The sequence below is a fragment of the Leiobunum rupestre genome, chromosome 2 (assembly GCF_980474605.1).
Source record: "Leiobunum rupestre chromosome 2, qqLeiRupe1.1.hap1, whole genome shotgun sequence".
Lineage (NCBI taxonomy): Eukaryota > Metazoa > Arthropoda > Arachnida > Opiliones > Sclerosomatidae > Leiobunum > Leiobunum rupestre.
The window spans coordinates 65,275,296-65,298,484 of NC_143385.1; the positions used below are offsets into that span (position 1 = coordinate 65,275,296).

The following is a 23,189-nucleotide window of genomic DNA, read 5'->3' on the forward strand; positions in this document are numbered from 1 at the left end:
GAAAGTGGTTTGATTGATTAAGTTAGACTGTGTAAGCTTATATTATTAACCCTAGGTGTTAGTATTCATAATGAAACAAGATGGTTAACACCGCTATAAGCTTAGCTTCACCATAATTTCGTAATTTTCGTAAATCAAAATATAATATTTAAAATTATTTTTTTGAATCCAAAAATAACGGAATTTGAGACAAACCAATTTTGAAATGATTTGTCAAACTCCTAGAAACCAATTTAACTTAATTTTTTTTCCAAATTTAAAGTGGTTTGATTGATTAAGTTAGACTGTGTAAGCTTATATTATTAACCCTAGGTGTTAGTATTCATAATGAAACAAGATGGTTAACACCGCTATAAGCTTAACTTCACCATACTTTCGTAATGTTCGTAAATCAAAATATAATATTTAAAATTATTTTTTTGAATCCAAAAATAACGGAATTTGAGACAAACCAATTTTGAAATGATTTGTCAAACTCCTAGAAACCAATTTAACTTAATTTTTTTTCCAAATTTAAAGTGGTTTGATTGATGAAGTTAGACTGTGTAAGCTTATATTATTAACCCTAGGTGTTAGTATTCATAATGAAACAAGATGGTTAACACCGCTATAAGCTTAACTTCACCATACTTTCGTAATGTTCGTAAATCAAAATATAATATTTAAAATTATTTTTTTGAATCCAAAAATAACGGAATTTGAAACAAACCAATTTTGAAATGATTTGTCAAACTCGTAGAAACCAATTTAACTTAATTTTTTTTCCAAATTTAAAGTGGTTTGATTGATGAAGTTAGACTGTGTAAGCTTATATTATTAACCCTAGGTGTTAGTATTCATAATGAAACAAGATGGTTAACACCGCTATAAGTTTAGCTTCACCATACTTTCGTAATTTTCGTAAATCAAAATATAATATTTAAAATTATTTTTTTGAATCCAAAAATAACGGAATTTGAGACAAACCAATTTTGAAATGATTTGTCAAACTCCTAGAAACCAATTTAACTTAATTTTTTTTCCAAATTTAAAGTGGTTTGATTGATTAAGTTAGACTGTGTAAGCTTATATTATTAACCCTAGGTGTTAGTATTCATAATGAAACAAGATGGTTAACACCGCTATAAGCTTAACTTCACCATACTTTCGTAATGTTCGTAAATCAAAATATAATATTTAAAATTATTTTTTTGAATCCAAAAATAACGGAATTTGAGACAAACCAATTTTGAAATGATTTGTCAAACTCCTAGAAACCAATTTAACTTAATTTTTTTTCCAAATTTAAAGTGGTTTGATTGATGAAGTTAGACTGTGTAAGCTTATATTATTAACCCTAGGTGTTAGTATTCATAATGAAACAAGATGGTTAACACCGCTATAAGTTTAGCTTCACCATACTTTCGTAATTTTCGTAAATCAAAATATAATATTTAAAATTATTTTTTTGAATCCAAAAATAACGGAATTTGAGACAAACCAATTTTGAAATGATTTGTCAAACTCCTAGAAACCAATTTAACTTAATTTTTTTTCCAAATTTAAAGTGGTTTGATTGATTAAGTTAGACTGTGTAAGCTTATATTATTAACCCTAGGTGTTAGTATTCATAATGAAACAAGATGGTTAACACCGCTATAAGTTTAGCTTCACCATACTTTCGTAATTTTCGTAAATCAAAATATAATATTTAAAATTATTTTTTTGAATCCAAAAATAACGGAATTTGAGACAAACCAATTTTGAAATGATTTGTCAAACTCCTAGAAACCAATTTAACTTAATTTTTTTTCCAAATTTAAAGTGGTTTGATTGATTAAGTTAGACTGTGTAAGCTTATATTATTAACCCTAGGTGTTAGTATTCATAATGAAACAAGATGGTTAACACCGCTATAAGCTTAACTTCACCATACTTTCGTAATGTTCGTAAATCAAAATATAATATTTAAAATTAATTTTTTGAATCCAAAAATAACGGAATTTGAGACAAACCAATTTTGAATGATTTGTCAAGCTCCTAGAAACCAATTTAACTTAATTTTTTTTCCAAATTTAAAGTGGTTTGATTGATTAAGTTAGACTGTGTAAGCTTATATTATTAACCCTAGGTGTTAGTATTCATAATGAAACAAGATGGTTAACACCGCTATAAGCTTAACTTCACCATACTTTCGTAATTTTCGTAAATCAAAATATAATATTTAAAATTATTTTTTTGAATCCAAAAATAACGGAATTTGAGACAAACCAATTTTGAAATGATTTGTCAAACTCCTAGAAACCAATTTAACTTAATTTTTTTTCCAAATTTAAAGTGGTTTGATTGATTAAGTTAGACTGTGTAAGCTTATATTATTAACCCTAGGTGTTAGTATTCATAATGAAACAAGATGGTTAACACCGCTATAAGCTTAACTTCACCATACTTTCGTAATGTTCGTAAATCAAAATATAATATTTAAAATTAATTTTTTGAATCCAAAAATAACGGAATTTGAGACAAACCAATTTTGAATGATTTGTCAAGCTCCTAGAAACCAATTTAACTTAATTTTTTTTCCAAATTTAAAGTGGTTTGATTGATTAAGTTAGACTGTGTAAGCTTATATTATTAACCCTAGGTGTTAGTATTCATAATGAAACAAGATGGTTAACACCGCTATAAGCTTAACTTCACCATACTTTCGTAATTTTCGTAAATCAAAATATAATGTTTAAAATTATTTTTTTGAATCCAAAAATAACGGAATTTGAGGCAAACCATTTTTGAAATGATTTGTCAAACTCCTAGACACCAATTTAACTTAATTTTTTTCCAAATTGAAAGTGGTTTGATTGATTAAGTTAGACTGTGTAAGCTTATATTATTAACCCTAGGTGTTAGTATTCATAATGAAACAAGATGGTTAACACCGCTATAAGCTTAGCTTCACCATAATTTCGTAATTTTCGTAAATCAAAATATAATATTTAAAATTATTTTTTTGAATCCAAAAATAACGGAATTTGAGACAAACCAATTTTGAAATGATTTGTCAAACTCCTAGAAACCAATTTAACTTAATTTTTTTTCCAAATTTAAAGTGGTTTGATTGATTAAGTTAGACTGTGTAAGCTTATATTATTAACCCTAGGTGTTAGTATTCATAATGAAACAAGATGGTTAACACCGCTATAAGCTTAACTTCACCATACTTTCGTAATTTTCGTAAATCAAAATATAATGTTTAAAATTATTTTTTTGAATCCAAAAATAACGGAATTTGAGGCAAACCAATTTTGAAATGATTTGTCAAACTCCTAGAAACCAATTTAACTTAATTTTTTTTCCAAATTTAAAGTGGTTTGATTGATTAAGTTAGTATGTGTTAGTATTCATAATGAAACAAGATGGTTAACACCGCTATAAGCTTGACTTCACCATACTTTCGTAATGTTCATAAAACAAAATATAATATTTAAAATTATTTTTGAAAGCCAATTTTGAAATGATTTGTCAAACTCCTGGAAACAATGAAACTTAATTTTTTTTCTAATTTAAGGTAGTTTTATTGATTAAGTTAGACTATGTTAGTATTCATAATGAAACAAGATGATTAAGACTGCTATAAATCAAGCTTCACGTTGTTTTATTAATTTTTTAAACCAAATTCAGTATTTGAAATTTTTTTTTGAATCCAAAAATAACGAAATTTGGATTTGTCAAACTCCTGGATATAACTTTTATTTATTTAGAGGGCTTTTATGTAAGATTTTATAATGAAAAAGTAGGTTAAAACCGCTATAAACGATACGTTGATAACATTTTTAATTAAAATGTAATATATTTTTTATATACGAGTATGTTATGAAAATGGTACAGAGTAGTTAACATCAGAAGTTAATAATATAGATCATATTTCGTACGAGATATGTATCTATGCTGTTAATTTCAATGAAATGTTTCTAAATGCTATCAAATTTATGATCAATTATTGCACTTTGATCACTATGTTAAAGGGGAACGGCCAAGCTTTTCCAAATGTGGCCTTATTTCCGTATCAAAAGATTAACAAGACGTTCTATATACCAACACGTACCTTTTTTTGTCTTGAAAAAATAACTTTTAGCCCAAAAAGTTGAAACGAAAAATAACGCCAGGTGTTTGGGTTTGAATTTTCGCCGCCAGCGCCCCTAACCCCGTACCGTATGAGCGATTGGCGAACTATAATAACTTTTAAAATCGCGCAATTTAGGCTTCAGCAGCGCGCGCTTTTACATTGTTTCCTTTCTCACCAGGTGTCGCGGCGGACGCGCGCTTTTCGATTTCCCGAAATTTCTTTATTGTATTAAAAATTAACCACTCAATATTTTTTGATGCGGTTTTCGCCATAAATTTTAGTTTTTAATGGGCTATAGGGCTATCTCACTGGTTGAAGCTTGACCGTTCCCCTTTAATTAAAATCTTAAATATTAAGGCTATAGAAATATTTATGGAATTAATTTTTTAAACGATTGAGTTTAGTTTTGCCTGTTTACAGCCTCAACAAGAAGCGAAATACGTTATACCGCGGCAGACAGTGGCGGCGCTAGGGGGTAGGCCAGGTAGGCCACTGCCTACCTTAAAATTTTGAGGGGCCCCAAAATCACCGTATAAGGGGCCCCAAATTGATCTAGAAAAGGTGTCAAAATTGTCCCAAGAGATAAAAGTATTTATAAATAACAATGAAACAAATGTCGATAATGTATTTAGAAATTTTTTAGGTATATCCTAGTAAATAAAAATAGTTCTGTTATATTTGGACTCGTTTTACTGTTGTTAGAACTTTTTTGTTCGTCATGTACATCACCAGGCCCGTACACAGCCGCCAAAACTCGGGGGCGCTCAAATTCTTTTGGGGGGTGCCAATACCTTGAGTAATTTTTATCTCCCCACCTATGAAATTAGTAAATATACTAATCCGGTTGTAGCCCTAAAATATCCGTCAAAACATTTTTGATAAGCTGGTTCAATATTTCTACAATTGAAAAGTTTTTCTGGTTCAGTGAGACGCGCGAAAGCAATTTTCAAAAACTTTAGTAAAATGGTTTCAAATATTTACTGATACTAGCTCTCTAATAAAAGTAATTTTCCTTTTTGATTAATATACAAATATTTTAGATCATATCTTTCGGTAATTGAGCAATCGATTTTTTTTGGGTTAGTCGGATTGGGGATGCTCAAGTACTCATTTGGGGGCGCTGAGCATCCCCTGGCGCCCCCCGTGTACGGGCCTGTACATCACTACTTTATTTTATTGAAGCATTTCGTTGAGAAAAGGGGGGTCCCGGGTCGGGGGCCCATTTATTTGGTTTGCCTACCCTCGCTAAAATTCCTGGCGCCGCCAGTGAATTGAGAGCGTTTGATTTTAGCGAATCGGACTGAAACAATCCACTAAACTATCGTTTGATCGAATTGGTGAAATTACTAGTAAAACAGAGTCTATTTAAAACCAAGAATTATAGTTTTATTTTTCAGGACCTTTATTTTTTACAAGGTGAACGCTTTGGCGTCCGAAAAGTCAATGCTTTAGTTTTATCCGGTTTACAGTGGTTCTTTTTCATTGAATGCCAGAAGATACCGTTTAAAGCCCGCTCGTTCGCTTTCCACTCCCCCCAAAAGATAACACTTAACACTTGTCTTTCGCCTTCTAGAAAAGCATCGTCCGCGAACAATGCGGGGGTCCCCGGTCTCGACTGGCAGCCATTACAAGGGCTTGTCGAACTCGAAAACGTGTACGAATACATCATTAACGACAGAAAAACAAGTTTAAAAATACAAAATACTTTTTAAGAAAACCTTTAATTTTTATCTTTTAGACATTTAGTTTTGAAAATTTTAATTCTTATTTTTAACATTCCACATAGTTTTAACAGTTTCTTAACAGTGGTAGCAAATACGACAAATCTTATTCTGGAAACTAGCACGCGAAACAGGTCAAATTCAAACGCTGGTGTGGCCCTTGCACCTAGAGCCTAGCGCCGCCGATCCAACTCCGCCGTCGCCGATATTTTCTCTGGCGCCGAACCATTTACTTTTCAGTGCGCCGCCGACGATAAATTTTGAATATTTTTTGAGATTTTCTACGTCACTTTATTTTTTTTCCTTAAACAAATTTTTGAATTTTTTTTCAAACTTTTCAAAAAGGGGGAGGGGAGACTTGCCCCTTCACGCCAACGCCGCCGAAAATAAATCAACGCCGTACGCCGCCGCCGATTGATTTTCGCGAAATGCTGCCGCCGACCCAAATCAATTTGCACTACACTCAGGGCCAGATTAACCAATAGGCCGAACAGGCCTGGGCCTAGGGCACCAAGCCTACAAGGGGCACCAAGAGGGTTCGAAAAAAATAAAAGTACAAAACTTTAATCATTTGCTCTTCACAAAATATTTTCCGGAGTAAATTTAGTAAATGCGTCCACCCCTATGAACCAAATATAATTTACCGAAAATATGTATTTATATAAAAGTAAATAAATGTTATTAAATTATTTTCGTAATTTAATAATTATAGAACGTACATAAATCGCTTTTCTTCGATGTAGCTGTCGTAGTCTCGTAGAGGCTGGACTAACGTAAGTTAATCGATTTTTATGACGTGCTAAATGCTACTCTTGAATTGGCCCAAGAATAGCCAATAATGAATCATCGACCGGAGTGGTCATTGGCTGTTCTGCTGCCAATTGGATAGTTTCTCTTCTTTAACTATTTTGATTGCCAAGGCTAAGAGCAAAATTTATTTTGTAATCTCTTTCGGTTGGATGAAAATAGGTTAAGGCAAATACCTTTATTTATTTAATTATTAAATATTATTTATTTGTTTATAATTATCGACTGGTTTTGTAGTAGGGTCTTAATGTCGGTGGCGAGGGGCAAGTCACTATCATGATTATTAGGGCACCCTCAAAAGGTTAAATCATGATTAACTGAATTAAATAATGATTGAAATGATTAAATCGTTAGTGAAATGATTAAATCATTATTGAAATGATTAAATCGTTAGTGAAATGATTAAATCATTATTGAAATGATTAAATCGTTAGTGAAATGATTAAATCGTTATTGAAATGATTAAATCGTTAGTGAAATGATTAAATCGTTATTGAAATGATTAAATCGTTATTGAAATGATTAAATCGTTATTGAAATGATTAGATCGTTATTGAAATGATTAAATCGTTATTGAAATGATTAAATCGTTATGGAAATGATTAAATCGTTAGTGAAATGATTAAATCGTTATTGAAATGATTAAATCGTTAGTGAAATGATTAAATCGTTATTGAAATGATTAAATCGTTAGTGAAATGATTAAATCGTTATTGAAATGATTAAATCGTTAGTGAAACGATTAAATCGTTATTGAAACGATTAAATCGTTATTGAAACGATTAAAGATTAACTCATTATTGAAATTATTAAATCGTTTTTAAAGATTAACTCATTATTGAAATAATTAAATCAAGATTTGAAAGATTAAATCTTTATTGAAATGATTAGATCGTTATTGAAATGATTAAATCGTTATGGAAATGATTAAATCGTTAGTGAAATGATTAAATCGTTATTGAAATGATTAAATCGTTAGTGAAATGATTAAATCGTTATTGAAATGATTAAATCGTTAGTGAAACGATTAAATCGTTATTGAAACGATTAAAGATTAACTCATTATTGAAATTATTAAATCGTTTTTAAAGATTAACTCATTATTGAAATAATTAAATCAAGATTTGAAAGATTAAATCGTGTTTAATTTAGGTTAGGCTAATTTAAGGTTAGCTTAGGCTAGACTTAGTTTAATTTTAGGTAAAATTAGGTAACTATCATAAGTCCGATAACTTTTCAGTTTACGTAGCGGCCAACGCTAGCCAGTCCGGATGACCGCGTAGTATTAACCCGCGAGTTCGCCAGTCAGTTTTAACAATGTTGAGCAATGAAATTAATGGTAATTGGCAGGGCCGTGCAGAGGGGGGGGGCAAAATCCCCGGGGCCCGTAGCTGTAGGGCCCATCGAAAAAGCTCAATGGGGGGGGGGTGCAAATCAAGGTAACTTGGGAAAAAGTTTCAGGGCTCAAGGGGGGGGGGTACAACTCGAAGGGGCCCGCGGGTAAGTTTGACCCCGGGCCCCAAGATACCTCTGCACGGCCCTGGTAATTGGTAATAATAACTTACGTGATAAACGAAAAGAAAATCAATCACTAAGACAATTAGTTGAACAAGAACAAATTTACATATTAATTCTAATTAAATTCCAATAAAAGCAAACTAGGCCCAGATGACCAAAACTCCGTCCGTTGCAACCGATATCGAAATCCGAATTTTCGCGAAATGACCACGTGTGTTGTAAAGTTTCGTATTATCAAAAATTTGTCTCCTTCCGCGTTCAAAAATAGTACTATTCCACCCCCTTACGAGGCTGATGGAACCGTTTAACAGAAGAAAATCCAGCCGTGATGAGTTTCTTGCGTTGGCCGCTACGTGTTTTTACGTACACTGAAAAGGCTAATTTGTATAGACTTAATAGTCTTATTAAAATAAAGCAAGCATATTTGGTTATCTGATTTCGCAGAAACTTGGACGCAATATTTTAGATTCTAAACATTTTTTATTTATCCCCCAACAGATGTCCCCATTTGTAAAACAACTCTTTTTATATTACATACTATAACAAAACGAAACTGTACAAAATCAAAATTTTTCTGACATGATAAGAATGTATATATAACGAGCATATTAATCCGGTTTAAGACCGACTAAAGTTAAAAATTACCAATTTCCCTAAATTTTATGGGATTAGCCAAGAAATTAAAGCTCTAAGCTTCAAAATTATGTCTAATTTTTCAAATCAAAGTAAATAATTTTGCAATTATTTTTGGCACTGCGTTCAACTTTATCTTGTAAATTGTATTTGTGAGATTTTATTTTTTTAAATTATCTGTATTCAAGCAAATTAGACCGGATTACAAAATTCACTTATGCTAAGCATGTATAGAAAGGAAGATTTGTTTTAATTGAAACAAAATTTTCGACTAGAAGTTTTGTTATAGTCAAGAATTGGCTAAACCTTGGCTTTAACAACTTAAGCCTTGGTTCCCAAGGTAGAGTAACTAAGCCTAGACCAAATACATTTTGGAATATTTTAATTCATGACCAAATTAAACTAACGTGTTTAGAAGTAACTTTCGCAAATAACTATTTTATTTTATATATATTTCCCCGTAAATATATGATAATTTAATCCAATAGGGCAGGACTATTTTCTGTGTAAGGCCACTGAGTTCAAATTTCGCCTCCGATATCAGTATTTTTGATTTGAACATTTATTTGATTGGTGAAAATGAATTGGGTGACATCCAACGTGACCTCATTTCGCGGATTAAAGGAACTTCAAAGAAAAATTAAAAAAAAAATTCATTTAGTTTAAGATCGTGTAACCATAAATGTGAAATATGATTAATTAGTTTGCTGAAGGATGTTTCACTGTTAAAAAACACAAAAATATTTGGTATCTTCAGCCACCTAGCGCAAAGACTGCTAAATTATGGTTTTGCTACTCCTGATAATTTGTCAATAGTGTAAAATTTTGTTATTAAGAAAATACGAATGAACCCAGATACATGTCTGTGCATATGGGGGCTAAATTCCAAGGGCCCGGATAAAAAGAACCCAGAAGCATGCTTTTAGGGGGCCAGTACGACAGTGGCCTATCGCCTTGCCCTTCACCCCATTGAGAATTTCAGGGAGTCTGAAATGTCTTTGCACGGTCCTGGTTATACTGAAATTTTTATGTTATTTATGTTGTTTTTATAAGGAGACACAATGGTGTGGAAATGTCGTGTTGTCTGCAAACAATATAGTTATTGCACAACAGAAGTCATAGCAGATAACCCAAGGTTTTCTGTGGATCTTTTCCAGGGTTGGACATAAGGCACGACATTTGACTACTAAAATTAATTGAAATCTAGGGGCTCACTAGTCAATTTGACTAATGAAAAATTTAACTAAATATTAAAACATAATAGCAAATATGGCCTATCAATCCCATTTTATTTTAAAAAATCACATCATTCTGATTCAGAATGTCTATCTCAAATTAATTTTAATACGTCATTTGATGATAATATCAATGAAAAGAGTCTTGACTAGTTAAAAATATTTAGTTGGCTGTCTTTGTTGTTTTTATACCGCCATTTTTACCCCCACTAGTCAGTGACTACTAAAATAAATTAAGGTATGAAGCTCACTAGTCAGGCTGACTACTAAAAAAAATATCCTGTCCAACCCTAATCTCCCCTATTTTAGCTCACTAAGCCTTTCCCAATGCATAATGTAGATTGACTAGTTGAAATCAAAAATATATAGATATGTCTATTTATTTTCGTTGAAATGAAACATACCAGTGTAAGCTACACATTCATCCCAACCAGGTTTTCTCCAAGCTTCTTCACGAACATCTTTCCTTTTTAGAAGATCAGAATATCCCCATATATGATGTACCATATAAAGCTGCCCAATTTGTGAAAAGAATCCACCAATAGCATTACTTTTACGATACGTAATACCCCTGGCCCTAAAATATGAAAAAAAAAAAAATTTAAATAAAACTGGACTTTTTATCACCTTTCTTTGTTATAGTTACCAATTATTTCCCCATTCTATCATGGTTCCAGGCTAGAATTTAAAAGAAAATGGTAAAAATTATTTAAAAATAATCTTTCCAAATACATACTTTAAGAACGTAAGAACGCATCTCAAATTTGAGATTTTGATCTCGTGGCTCAGGATGCCCCCAAAAACTGAATGCCAACATAAATTGATTTTCTCTGGATCTTAGGAGTTTTAATCGCTCTTCGTCGAGTTTAATAAGACTAGGGTCTTTTCGGTATAATTCCAAAGTAGCTGAGGCGTTGGGGTAACCTTGAGTATGCTTTATAATATGACCTGAAAAGTTAAATTTTTTTTAATTATCACAATTTTGAGGGTGAATTACTTAGCTACATACAAACTTGATCTTGATCACCAATTTCTACAGTCCAGCTACCAACTAATTTTGTGGTTGAACATAACCCTTCTACTTGTTTAGTCCATTGCTCGCTTAATTATTTAAATTTTGTTAGTATTTACCTATTATACCTTTTCTAATAATAGACACTTACTATGATTTTAAATATGGTTCTAGCCTTCCCGGTTTTACATTGTGAACTTAAAAATTAAATTTAAATCAAAACTGAGTTTACCAATTGAGCTAATTTTATAGTTTGCATACTTTGAAGTTCATAAACAGTTTCAGTATCTGATAGTAATCGAGAATGAGAGTCTTTGCCTGGTTCGATTTTGCGAACCATCAGTAATTTACTTAACCATCCTTCGCCCCCATTTGATTGCGTTACTGGACTTACGCTTAAAGCTCTAAAATTTAAATTTGGAAATGAAAAGCACATTTATTATAGACTTTTAAAGGACAGAAGTTTTTATTTTTGTTGACCTTATGACCAAGACTATATAAAAACGTAATATTTTACACTATTTAGGGTAGATACTAAATTATAAACAATTAATTATGTAAGTATAAACAAAAATACAAAATAATAAGGTATAATAGTTACCTGGCAAGGACGGGTAATACTCTAGAAGTATTATTTTTAGCTAAGCTCAAAAAATTTCCTTTCCACAGAGCCGCCATTGTAATCATCCGATTAATGAAATGAAACAAATTTTCACTAGATGTCGATAGCTTCGCCACCAAGCTTCACGTAATCTATAAAAAACTACGGCCAACTAAAATCCATTCATATAGAGCTACCGAGATCTAACTTGGCTGTATAGTAAGTGGCGCTACCTTTAAATGACCACTTGCATTTCGCGTAAAAATGGATTAGATTTAATCAAAAGTATATAATTTAATCATTTATTCTGTACAAAAGTTAATCAGTATGGACGGTTTCTTTTAAAAATTCCTTTCTATATTTTAATCTAGATGGATAAGTGGATCGCAGTAGTGGTACGCTTGGATCATTCTCTGTAGGATCATCATACTTGGTTGATATTCTGACTGTATCTTCATCTCTTCTTCTCTTGTGACTAGCGAAAGTACGTACCAGTTTTTCACCATGAAACCTGAAAGAACATACTTTGTTAGTGTCAGTAAAATATAAAATGAAGTTAGAGTGAGCTTACCCAAAACCTTTTTTATCCCATGGTTTTTGGCCAACATCCAGAATTGGTTCTGCAGGACCAATGATGGTCTTTCCCAATCCTTGGCCTTCCTTCCAACCTTGCTGTTTCATCACTCGTTTACCAAAGCCCTGTGAGTAAATTTTTCATTGTTAGCATATTCATCTGCTTGTCCAAAAGGTACCAATGTTTTTGGGGCAGGGTTAGGATTACTAACATAACATTATACGCTTTTTTATTGCAAACATAACATTATCCACTTTTTTCTTGTAAATTGCGAGGTTAAGACTACTGACTAGGTGTGGATTTAAGATTACCGACATGATGACGGGTGAGGTTTAAATTATTGAGTGCTTTTATTTGCCCAACAAGGGGTTCAAGATCTATAATGTCAAGACAGAAAATAGCAAATCACAGAATGATACCAAATAATTACAACAATTAATTATACAGAGGTATCTAGAAAAACAAAGTTCCTTACGGAACTGGGAACTGACATAATGAGGGTTGGAGTTTAGATTATTGGTATGCCAAAAGTGATGCTTAGAATACTGACATGACGAGGGACTGATTTTGGAATACTAACAACATGAAGGCTGGAATTTAAAGTACTAACTTTTGTGTAGGGATCAAATCTGAGAACATGACAAACCTTAGTATATCGTTCAAAATCTCCAATTTTCCCTGACTCATTCTCAAACGTGTTTTCCAACAACGATGTAGAACTGTTTCCATTACGAAGACGTTCTTCTCGCCGCATAGCATGCAAATCTCTGGCATCTTTGTCACCCCCGCCTGTAATGTAACAAAACCAGTTATATAAATATATATGACCTTTATTATAACGATCAATGAAAGTCAGCTCCATAAATACCTGGCTCGTAATATATGCTCATGTCAACATCTAAATCATCAGCAGTTTTCTCATCAAAATCACCATCTTGTTGGTCCCAGTATTGGGCATCAGTGTAGAAAACGAGTCCCGAGCCTCCCTTTTCCCATTTGAGCTCAATCTCTTCCTCAAAGAGACGCTCTTTGGACCTTTCTTGAGTCGTAACATCGTTGTGCAGACTTTCATGGCGTTCCCATTCCTCACACGTGTCATTGTCATCGTCTGTCTGGCCAAAGGATAGATTCGAAATATAAGTATCTACCTCAAAAGGGCCAGCATTAACATTTGTCAATTTTTAACCCAGGGTCACTCTACTTCATGAGGTGTATTATTTAATTTTACCAGAGAGAAATGACACCCATTCTAAAACATTCCTATTAAATATCACTATACCAATTTGAAGCCCATAATAAAAAGCTACATTAATTTTTCCATACGAAAGAGCTGAATTCAAATTTAACAGTTCAAACTTCATTAAAAAAAGAGCTAAATTAAAAAAAACAAGAGAAATTCCGTATAATTGCCTACTTTCTATGAAAAAGAGCTAAATTCCACTCACTCTAAAAATTCAAATTCCATAAAATAAAGCTACATTTCCACAAAAAAAAGAACTGAATTCCCCTCTAACAGTACAATTCCATAAAGCAAGGGCAAAATTAATTCATATAATATAAGGTTAATTCCATAATATCATAAGTAACATAATAAACATAATTAAGAGATGAAAATCAGTAATTCCGACCAGCAACTTGTATAGTTAGTTTAGTTACCCCTGATTCTGATAAATCCTCTTCTTTCTCATTCTCCTCGGAATCATTCGGGGTCACTCTTTCAGTGTGTTTATCCGTAATGACATGTCCCCGAGATGTCCTGACTACCTCCTCCTCTTGGTGCTGTCTCCTCCTCTCTGTTCTATTAGGTCCGTAATCGAATGGGACGCTGCTGTACATGCGTTTGGCTCTCGATCTGGGAAACTCCAAGCCTAATTTTCCAATAACGGAGGATGGTAGACGACATTGTCGGATCAGCTCCAAGAACACTTTGGTTGGGGTCCCCACATTTCCATTAGGCATGCCAATAGGCGGGTGCATCTCAATCAGCTTGTCCAAATCGGTTTGCGTAAATACTTCTCGGTCAGCTGGTATTACTTTACGTTGTCCTCTAGTCATGAATTGTTTTGTACCTGCCAAAATTAACATTAGAATTAGCATGAATGCAATTTATGTAGCATTTCTACACCAAGGTTAGCCAAGAACAGAACTGAAAGTAGTCTTATTTTCGATAGGTTCTTAAAATTAAAATTTCTAATGAATAATTTTTCCTATGACCAGTGGCCAAATTTTCATATTTGATTAAACTGGGTGACCAGTGACCAAATTTTCGTGAATATTAATAATGAATAAATTTATCATTTAAAGGGAATATTAACCTCAGGTATATGGTGTGGAACACCAACGTTTGCAGCTCTGGCCGTTCTTGCCTTTGGCTTTAAAAAACTTTGGCGCCACTGTACAGGGAAATTTAAAAAAATCGAAGGGGTCTTCCATAAAGATTGCTTTGCAGGTTATATTCCCTTTAACCAGTGATTACTTTTTATGAATATTTCAAATGAACGAACTGGTCCTTTGGTCCAGGATCAAATTTCGACCAAGATGTGCCTAGGGCCCACCAAGAGAAGAGGCCTATGCACCACAAGGGGGAGGGGAATGTTGAGGGGCCCAAAGAAGCCTAGGGACCCAGCCACGGCACTGGTATTACTGAACAGTTTTGATCAAATAAACTTATTTTTGTTCAGTAGACTAGTCATTTGCAAGTCTGTTCTTTTAGGCTTTGGTAAGATCTAAACTAACCCTTTTTTTAGCGTTGACGGTCTGCATCGAAAAAAAAACCGTTTACTTGTATAAAACATTTTTGTACTTCAATAAATATATCACGACTATATTATAATATATAAATCTATATATAAATTTAAAACGTGGTTTTAAACGAGAGAAAAACTTATAAAAATTCTTCTAAAGTATGGCTTCGATAACTACTAAGTTGGTCCCCCGAGAGGGATAATTTTGGCATCAACATTAATTGGCGATTTTCCGGATTAGCGGGGACTAGAGGCCAACTGTTATACAAGGCGGCGTTGCTGTCCGTGTCCGTCAAGAGGATCTCGGAGCGGGCTTTCATGATGTACATCGACGCCTCGGACATTTTCTCTTTTCTGGAACGTCGGGCGAAGTCGTTAGGGTGGCTGTCCTTAATCCGACGATCGACGTAAGTTTTCATGTCCGTTCTGAAGACCTCGGCTTGGGCCACCTGTTGTTTCTCGAACTCTTGCCTTTCGCGAACCGCCCGGCGTTCCACCCGACCGATACATTCAGACCGTTCCTCGGCTAATTTTTCCTTCACAGTTTGATTAAGCAAAGAAAGTCGGTGTTTGGTGCGTCTCTCCAGATGGTTAATCCTAGTTTTCAAGTTCTGACACTGATTGTCGATTTCGTCCATTAATTCCTCCTTATTGACTTTCATAGTTTTTTCGATTTGTTGCAAGCGTGGTCCGCAGTAACAAGTGGTACCGACACCGATGGCTCCTTTACGTATATTCCCGGCTAGGTCCACGAAATATTGTTCCCCTTTACTCAAAGGTTCCGGCGGTAGGGTGTCCAGTTTCGGTTGAGGGAAATGGGCCATGTTGGGTTGAGTCGGACAACCGTAAGGACTGTTCTTACCGGGACAAGTGAATTTCTTATCGTCCCCGGAAAAGCGAACTCTATTTCCGGACTTGTTCTTCTTCTTGATGAAACTCTTTTGCAAGTCGCTGTCCAGTCCACCCAAGGATGTCCCGCTGTCTTTATCCGGAGGTTTCTTGGGTTCTTTTTTGACTACTTTAGGAGGTTTGGTATCCTTAGGAGGTGCTTTGGGTAAGGGGAGCAATGGCGGTGGATTGTTTAGGATGTCAACGACTTCCGTAAATTCCTTCCGACTGGCGATGTCCTTGGCCGTTTCGCCTTGCCTGTTCTTAATGCTCTGATCACAGTGAGATTCCAATAATATTTTGGTCAATTTCCGCCAGTTCATGGCCGCGGCTATGTGCAGGGAAGTGTCCCCATTACGGTTAATTTCGTTAACATTCGCGAAGGCACTCAGTAATATCCTTAACACACCGGCGTGTCCGTACCTAGAAGCCGTATGCATAGGGGTGTCTCCGTAATTGTTCTTAATATCTGGCTTGCAACCGGCCCACAGCAAAATACGGGAACTTTGGTTATGTCCGTTTTGGCACGCTAAATGTAAAGGCGAAAAGCCGGTTTTGTTCTTAACGTAAATATTGGCTTTACCAACGTGACATAGCGTCTCCAAGGTTTGACTGTAACCTTGCCAAGCGGCCTGATGTAAAGGGGTATTACCCCTCGTCTCTTCTTGACCGTCCGGATGGGCTCCGTGTTTCAAGAGTATTTTGACGACCTCCAAATGACCTTCGGTAGCCGCTTGGTATAACGGCGTGCGTCCCACCAGATCAGACGCGTTAACTTTGGCGCCATTGTCAATTAATTTAGTGGCTAGCTCGCAATCGCCGAGGGTCGCGGCTTGATGCAACGCCGTCTGATGGTAATCCTCACTTTTACGGTCGTCCGAGACGCTGTGACTTCGCGGACGTCGAAAACTGGGAGCTTTGTCGAATTTCTGCAGTATGCTGTTAGGGTTGATCCTGAACGCGTGCATATCTTCGCGATAACACCTCAGTACCTCCTATCAAATTTCACATTGTGCACCGATGCCCGACTAGTCCGTTTTGGTAGAATGTCATCCAACGCCGGCTCTTGGTAATATCCGTATCAAAACTGGTTTTATATTCCTCGGCGTCCTTGCCAAAATGTCTTCCTTTTTTCGCGTTAAGGTTTATCCAAAATCCGTTTATATATTTAATTATGGCTTTAAAAGATTCTTCGTTAATCGTTACGTTAATCTAATACAACGTTTAAACATAGTCACTGTTAGTTAAAACCCCGCGCGTGCCTCGAAATAGCTAGGCATAAAATTGTTCATAAAACTCGGCACAGCTAACGCGGAGTACTACACACCTGAACGAACACGGCAAAACCACCTTTGGAATGCCAAACTTGTCTCTACGCCGTCTGCGCGTGTAACCTGGTAGTGATTCTAGAAGACAATGGTCTACCTAAGCTCCCGTTCTTAAAGTTTCCACTTTACCGGCTTTGGGAGTCGAGTCAGGGGGGTAGTAAATATTTCAAGCGGAAACTATCTTGCCCCTCGGCCCCCGTCGATACCCGCCCCCTTCAAAGCCAGCCCCCCTGTTTTCAGAAAATGGTAAAAACTAAAGATATTCATACCGCCTCTCTCTTAGCCAGATCCCCAAAAATACCTGTTGCTTAAGATACACATGGTTACAGCTACCACAACTATCCTCGTGGTGCGTGAACTTGAATGAACCTTCTTTTTAGCTTTTATGAAATTAAGTTTATAACTATGTGTAAGTCAACGGTATTTGTAAGTAAAGCATGGACCACTTGTAGGAGTGGTTTAACTGAAGCAAAACATTTTGTTGGGGGCTTGGAATATGTTGACGAGGTTTTACACTACTTGTTTTAAGCGGTTGGGCTCATCACCAATTCGTGGGAAATGGAGTGAAACTTTTTTCATTGTTTGTTTATTTATTTATTGTGTTTTTTCTTTAGAAGAAACGGGTTTCTCCCCTTATTCAAAAGAAAATTGAAGTGTTATTTTTTTTAAACTGATGGGATTCCGTTTATGATTTTGAATAGGCTGTTATAAATGTTTATTAAGTGTGGATTTTAAAGTTTTTGTCTGTTCTTAGTATTTTGTTATTTTAATTTATTTTAAAATTGTCCTCATTTAATTTTGTTTCTATTCTTTTTTATTAAGATTTAACATTAATAATAAAAATAATTTAAATTATTGAAAAACAATTATATTAATACTAATTTTATTTTTTTAAATAAAGTACTAATTTTATTTTTTAAATAATTAAAGAAATTCTATTTTTAAATAATTAAAGAAATTCTATTTTTAAATAATTAAAGAAATGCTATTTTTAAATAATTAAAGAAATACTATTTTTAAATAATTAAAGAAATGCTATTTTTAAATAATTAAAGAAAAGCTATTTTTAAATAATTAAAGAAAAGCTATTTTTAAATAATTAAAGAAATTCTATTTTTAAATAATTAAATAAATACTAATTTTACTTTTTAAATAATTAAAGAAATACTAATTTTATTTTTAAATAATTATAATAATAATTTTATTTTAAATAATTAAAATTTATTTTTTAAATAATTAAAATTATTTTAATTATTTAAAATAAAATTATTTTAATTATTTAAAAAATAAAATTATTTTAATTATTTAAAAAATAAAATTATTTTAATTATTTAAAATAAAATTATTATTATAATTATTTAAAAATAGAATTTCTTTAATTATTTAAAAATATAATTTCTTTAATTATTTAAAATAAAATTATTTTAATTATTTAAAAAATAAAATTATTTTAATTATTTAAAAAATAAAATTATTTTAATTATTTAAAAAATAAAATTATTTTAATTATTTAAAATAAAATTATTATTATAATTATTTAAAAATAGAATTTCTTTAATTATTTAAAATAAAATTATTTTAATTATTTAAAAAATAAAATTATTATTATAATTATTTAAAAATAGAATTTCTTTAATTATTTAAAATAAAATTATTTTAATTATTTAAAAAATAAAATTATTTTAATTATTTAAAAAATAAAATTATTTAAATTATTTAAAATAAAATTATTATTATAATTATTTAAAATAGAATTTCTTTAATTATTTAAAATAAAATTATTTTAATTATTTAAAATAAAATTATTTTAATTATTTAAAAAATAAAATTATTTTAATTATTTAAAAAATAAAATTAATTATTTAAAATAAAATTATTTTAATTATTTAAAATAAAATTATTTTATTTAAATAATTAAAATAATTTTATTTTAAATAATTAAAATAATTTTATTTTAAATAATTAAAATAATTTTATTTTTTAAATAATTAAAATAATTTCATTTTAAATAATTAAAATAATTTCATTTTAAATAATTAAAATAATTTCATTTTAAATAATTAAAATAATTTTATTTTTTAAATTATTAAAATAATTTTATTTTTTTTAAATAATTATTTTTTTTTAAATAATTAATTTTTTAAATAATAATTTTTTTTTAAATAATTACATTTTTTTAAATAATTACATTTTTTTAAATAATTAAAATAATTTTATTTAAAAACCATTTTATTTTAAAAATAATTTCGATTAATTTATAGCACGATACCTTATATAACGAGATAGGTTTATTCAAATTAAGTTCAGTAATTACTAAGACTAATTTAAACGTTACAATAGTAAACTAGTTTTATTTTAAAAATAATCTATATTAATTTTTAGAACGATAATACTCGGATAATACCCAATAAAAAGATTTAAATTTAATAAAATTAATACTGAACTTAATTAAGACTAATTAAATTATTATTATTATTTTTAAATTAGATTTAAATAGTTTTAAAATAAACTACAACTAATTTTATCTTAAAATTTAAATTTGTGTTTAAGGAAAAAGTACAGTTTCTAGGAAATATATTTTTTAAATTAGCTTTAATTATTTAAAAATAATAAATATTAATTTCAAAACCAGTACGACTCTTAACTATTAATACTAAACTTAATCAAGGCTAATTAAATAGTAAAATAGAAACTACTGGCAATTCAAAATTACATCACTTTTAAAATTAATCCGGGATTACCCCGAAGTTGAATACGTCAGTAAAAACCAGTCTCTAATAAGCTCAACCCACCAATTATCCAAAAATTAACTTTCATTAAAACAATAGACGATAGGGATATTACTAAACCACGAAAACGGAATTACCTCGTAGTCTAAACGGTGTGTATTTTATAATTCATACTATAGTAAGCGGTATTCCTCTAAGACGTACCCAAAATCGCCTAAAGGGTTTTTATAAACCGAAGTACTTTTGGCAAAACACGCTTTATATACGAAGTTTATATATTCTTGGTACTTATACGAACATAATGTATAAAAACAAGTTTCCGCAAAGGAAAAAATATAGTATGGCGTTTAAGTCAACATTCGCGAAACCGAATACGGAACGAAAAAAAAAACAGTAACAAAATCTTAATATTAATTTAATTGTTAATTAAATATTAAGTTTATTCTAAAACTACGCTTTTAAATTTACCGTCTAGCACCACTAGATAGAGCGTTCCATATTCCGAGAACAGAGAAAAGCCCTTTATACCTTGGACACTTTCCCGCTTCTATTTAGTAACGGCGCGCGACGCACACTCGGTTGCAGTCTCGAATTAACACGTGACACAGAGCGTACGTCACGCGTCGTTATATTATCGGGAAAGCACCCTAGTGTTGGGTAGCGCCATCTATGGCGTACACGAACAGGGTTGCCACTGTTTCAGATTCAAATTTCCTGATTTTCCAGGTTTCCACTGAATATCTCCGGATATTTTCCCTGACTTATTTGGTGTCAAAATGTAGTAATTTTTAACCTTATTTTGTTAAAGGTTTCCTACTTTCAACCGAAATTAAATTCCTTGACATTTCCTTGATTTTACACCCATATTTAAATTCCCTAATATTTCCAGTAATTCCGGTTTTCCAGGTACTGTGGCAACCCTGTCGAGTGTCGAGGTAGAAATCTTCCTAATTTCTTCCTTTATCAGAGTATAATTCCGGTGCCATCTACGACGCGCCGTACTAAAAAGCGGACAATTTTAAGGTAGACTAGATAATTATCGCTTAACAGATATATCTTTGGGACACTCTCCAGAAGAAGAATTTGAAGAGGGATTGGATTTCGGCTATTAAATCGACGCCAACTTGAGGTGGGGGGGGATATGCTTAATACCCCCTCCCCTCAAAAATGATTTTACATCTGCTTCTTTTGCTTCTGTATTTACCATTTTTACCGCGGGCGTTTTGTAAGCGGGAAAAGAAGAAACCTAAGGCTTAATTGATACTTTATTAAAAGATATATTTAAGGGTAAAGTTTGTATTTAAATCTATCGGTTTTCAAGTTTCAGCTGAAGAACCGTATCGTCGTTTTCCAAAGATAAGCCCACCTATTTACACCCCCCCCCCCCCTTTTTTAGGTAGACAATTGAAATGTGCGTTTTTTTACGACTTTTTGTGGTCTAGTTTTCGGAGGTTTTAATACCGAGGGGTCCGGTTTTACGTTGGCATTATGTAGCGTGCCAAAAGCTGGTAAATGGGTTACAACTCTGACACTTTGGTGTTAGGATTATCTTCCCGAAAATGTGGCTTTGTTCAATTTTGTTGTAAAAAGTTTTAGAGGCAGATTTGCAACCCAGATTGGTTTGTTAAAAGGATACTATACTCTAGGAAGTGGAAAGTACTAAATTTAGACTGACATTTACTCAAATTGCTTTTTTTAGTTCAATAGACAATATGCTATGAAAATAATTTAAATTTAAAACATAGTTATTTAATTATTGTATAACAAATTTAATTTCTAAAGGCTCGTATTTTAATTTACGAAATATTTAAAAATCAAATATATTCTAATGATATGTATAAAATCTGTCCTTTTTAAAAATTTACCTATTTTCTCCTGTACAAGTATTCGACCAGAGTTACACAGGTGTACAGGGGGAAGATGACTTACAGGCTTTGGTCTACTATCTATATTAGGCTTCATATAAAAGTGATTTACTTTCAATTTATTAATAACACTTTTTTAGTGTGCATGGGTCTTTTATATATTTTACATACATACTATATTGTATAGTATAATTATTATTCCATTTTTATCAGTGTATCGGGGAATTACACTTCTCCCAATTATTAAAAGGATGAATGTATTTGTCAATAATATAACTAGTCATTCATACGTACACAACTTCTTATTTTGATAACCCAGGCAGTGAACAGTTAGCTGTAAAATTTCGATTTACCTTTAACCCTTTTTTTTTCAGGCTTTACATTAAAAACCACATATTAAACATAATAGAGTGCTTTCGTCTGATACTATTTTGAAAACTAGTAATGTCACAGCTGTAGTGTTAATAGTGGCCGCCATGACAGTTACCGTTTTTTTATCAATATGCAAAATACATTGGTGACGTATTGAGTTTCGAATGAAAAGCACTCTATTGTCATTCAAGACAACTTTCAAACTGGGTAGATTTACTGTACAAGAAATGAAATGCATATTGGTGGCAATAAGACCTTCATACCTTGACATTATATAAATAAACATTAACTTACCTTCAGTAATAGTTTCATTTTGTACTTTAATCCTTTTTATAAAGCACTTTAAAGGCAACGTGAAACCTTCTTTATCAAGCCAATGTTGTTTATTGTAACTTCTCAGGAAGTCCTCGAAACGCGAACTAACAACTCGTATAACACAACATGTAGACTTCGTAAGCCTCGGCTTACTGACGTCTTTGGCATTAAGTTCGTTATTTTTTACTTCCCTCACCTCCGGTCTGTGACGAAAATGGAAACACTTAAAACTATCCGTTTCGATAAATTCGGAGAAAAAATTTCTTAAATCGGAACTATGATATGAAGGTGGTATGTTGTTTATTATTGCTAAAATACCTTCGTTCGTGGGAGCGGCCATTTTTGTCATATTTTATCCCCTGTTACCGCGAGATGGCGATACCTCTCGGGCGCTGTTTGTTTTTAATAGTTGTCAGTTTCATTTATAGATGGCGGTAGTAATCCTGGGCTGAATCTTTATTATTGCGTTTTCCCTTTGACTGCTTTTTGCTTTCTTGGATCCGATCCGATAATTTTAAGACTGTTCATGGATCCTACCAACTGGAATAAAGGGAAAACCGGGAATTATAAATATCAGAGATACTCCTAGATACTATAATAGAGGAAAACTTAGAGGGAGTATAAGTAAATAATTTTCTGCTCCATGCCAGGAAGAGCTGTACCTATCGCAGATCTTTTCAAAGAAATTGTTCGGTAGAGTTATTGATTTTAATTTTTATTAACACTAGTCATTTATATTAAAAGT

At 32.3% G+C, this 23,189-nt stretch overlaps 3 protein-coding genes across 4 annotated transcripts; all 3 read right to left on the minus strand.

Annotated features, from left to right (window-relative positions):
• Positions 1-8,642: 8,642 nt before the first annotated feature.
• On the minus strand, positions 8,643-11,757 carry LOC149958778 (protein NipSnap-like). The gene is made up of 8 exons (XM_090165031.1): positions 11,630-11,757; positions 11,290-11,432; positions 11,180-11,225; positions 11,026-11,117; positions 10,753-10,964; positions 10,663-10,694; positions 10,421-10,593; positions 8,643-9,408 (listed from the first exon to the last, which is right to left on the minus strand). Exons 1-8 carry the CDS (start codon positions 11,713-11,715, stop codon positions 9,344-9,346), a joined length of 849 nt encoding a protein of 282 aa, XP_090021157.1. The 5' UTR covers positions 11,716-11,757; the 3' UTR covers positions 8,643-9,343.
• Positions 11,758-11,903: 146 nt separating this feature from the next.
• On the minus strand, positions 11,904-22,799 carry LOC149958779 (G patch domain-containing protein 3-like). 2 transcript variants are annotated; one of them, XM_090166166.1, is made up of 6 exons: positions 22,424-22,799; positions 13,860-14,272; positions 13,072-13,315; positions 12,850-12,992; positions 12,201-12,328; positions 11,904-12,140 (listed from the first exon to the last, which is right to left on the minus strand). In XM_090166166.1, exons 1-6 carry the CDS (start codon positions 22,791-22,793, stop codon positions 11,948-11,950), a joined length of 1,491 nt encoding a protein of 496 aa, XP_090022292.1. In that variant the 5' UTR covers positions 22,794-22,799; the 3' UTR covers positions 11,904-11,947. The 2 variants fall into 2 exon arrangements, with proteins under 2 accessions (XP_090022292.1, XP_090022294.1); XM_090166168.1 differs by lacking the exon at positions 22,424-22,799 and adding an exon at positions 14,940-15,080.
• dgo (ankyrin repeat domain containing protein 6 diego) lies at positions 14,966-17,227 on the minus strand. Its single transcript, XM_090166165.1, has one exon. The coding sequence runs from the start codon at positions 16,801-16,803 to the stop codon at positions 15,088-15,090; it is 1,716 nt and encodes a 571-aa protein (XP_090022291.1). The 5' UTR covers positions 16,804-17,227; the 3' UTR covers positions 14,966-15,087.
• Positions 22,800-23,189: the final 390 nt, after the last annotated feature.

Excerpts from the sequence above, each read along its gene's own strand:
- LOC149958778 (XM_090165031.1), bottom strand. The coding sequence starts at position 11,715 with ATGATTACAATGGCGGCTCTGTGGAAAGGAAATTTTTTGAGCTTAGCT. Across the intron at positions 10,695-10,752 it reads TGCGTTCTTACGTTCTTAAA|CCTGGAACCATGATAGAATG; the intron begins GTATGTATTTGG and ends TTTAAATTCTAG. Across the intron at positions 9,409-10,420 it reads TGAATGTGTAGCTTACACTG|TTCCTTTAATCCGCGAAATG; the intron begins GTATGTTTCATT and ends TTTTCTTTGAAG.
- dgo (XM_090166165.1), bottom strand. The coding sequence starts at position 16,803 with ATGCACGCGTTCAGGATCAACCCTAACAGCATACTGCAGAAATTCGAC.
- LOC149958779 (XM_090166166.1), bottom strand. The coding sequence starts at position 22,793 with ATGACAAAAATGGCCGCTCCCACGAACGAAGGTATTTTAGCAATAATA. Across the intron at positions 14,273-22,423 it reads AAATGAAACTATTACTGAAG|GTACAAAACAATTCATGACT; the intron begins GTAAGTTAATGT and ends TAATTTTGGCAG. Across the intron at positions 12,329-12,849 it reads ATTTTGAACGATATACTAAG|GGCTTTGGTAAACGAGTGAT; the intron begins GTTTGTCATGTT and ends ATTTACTCACAG.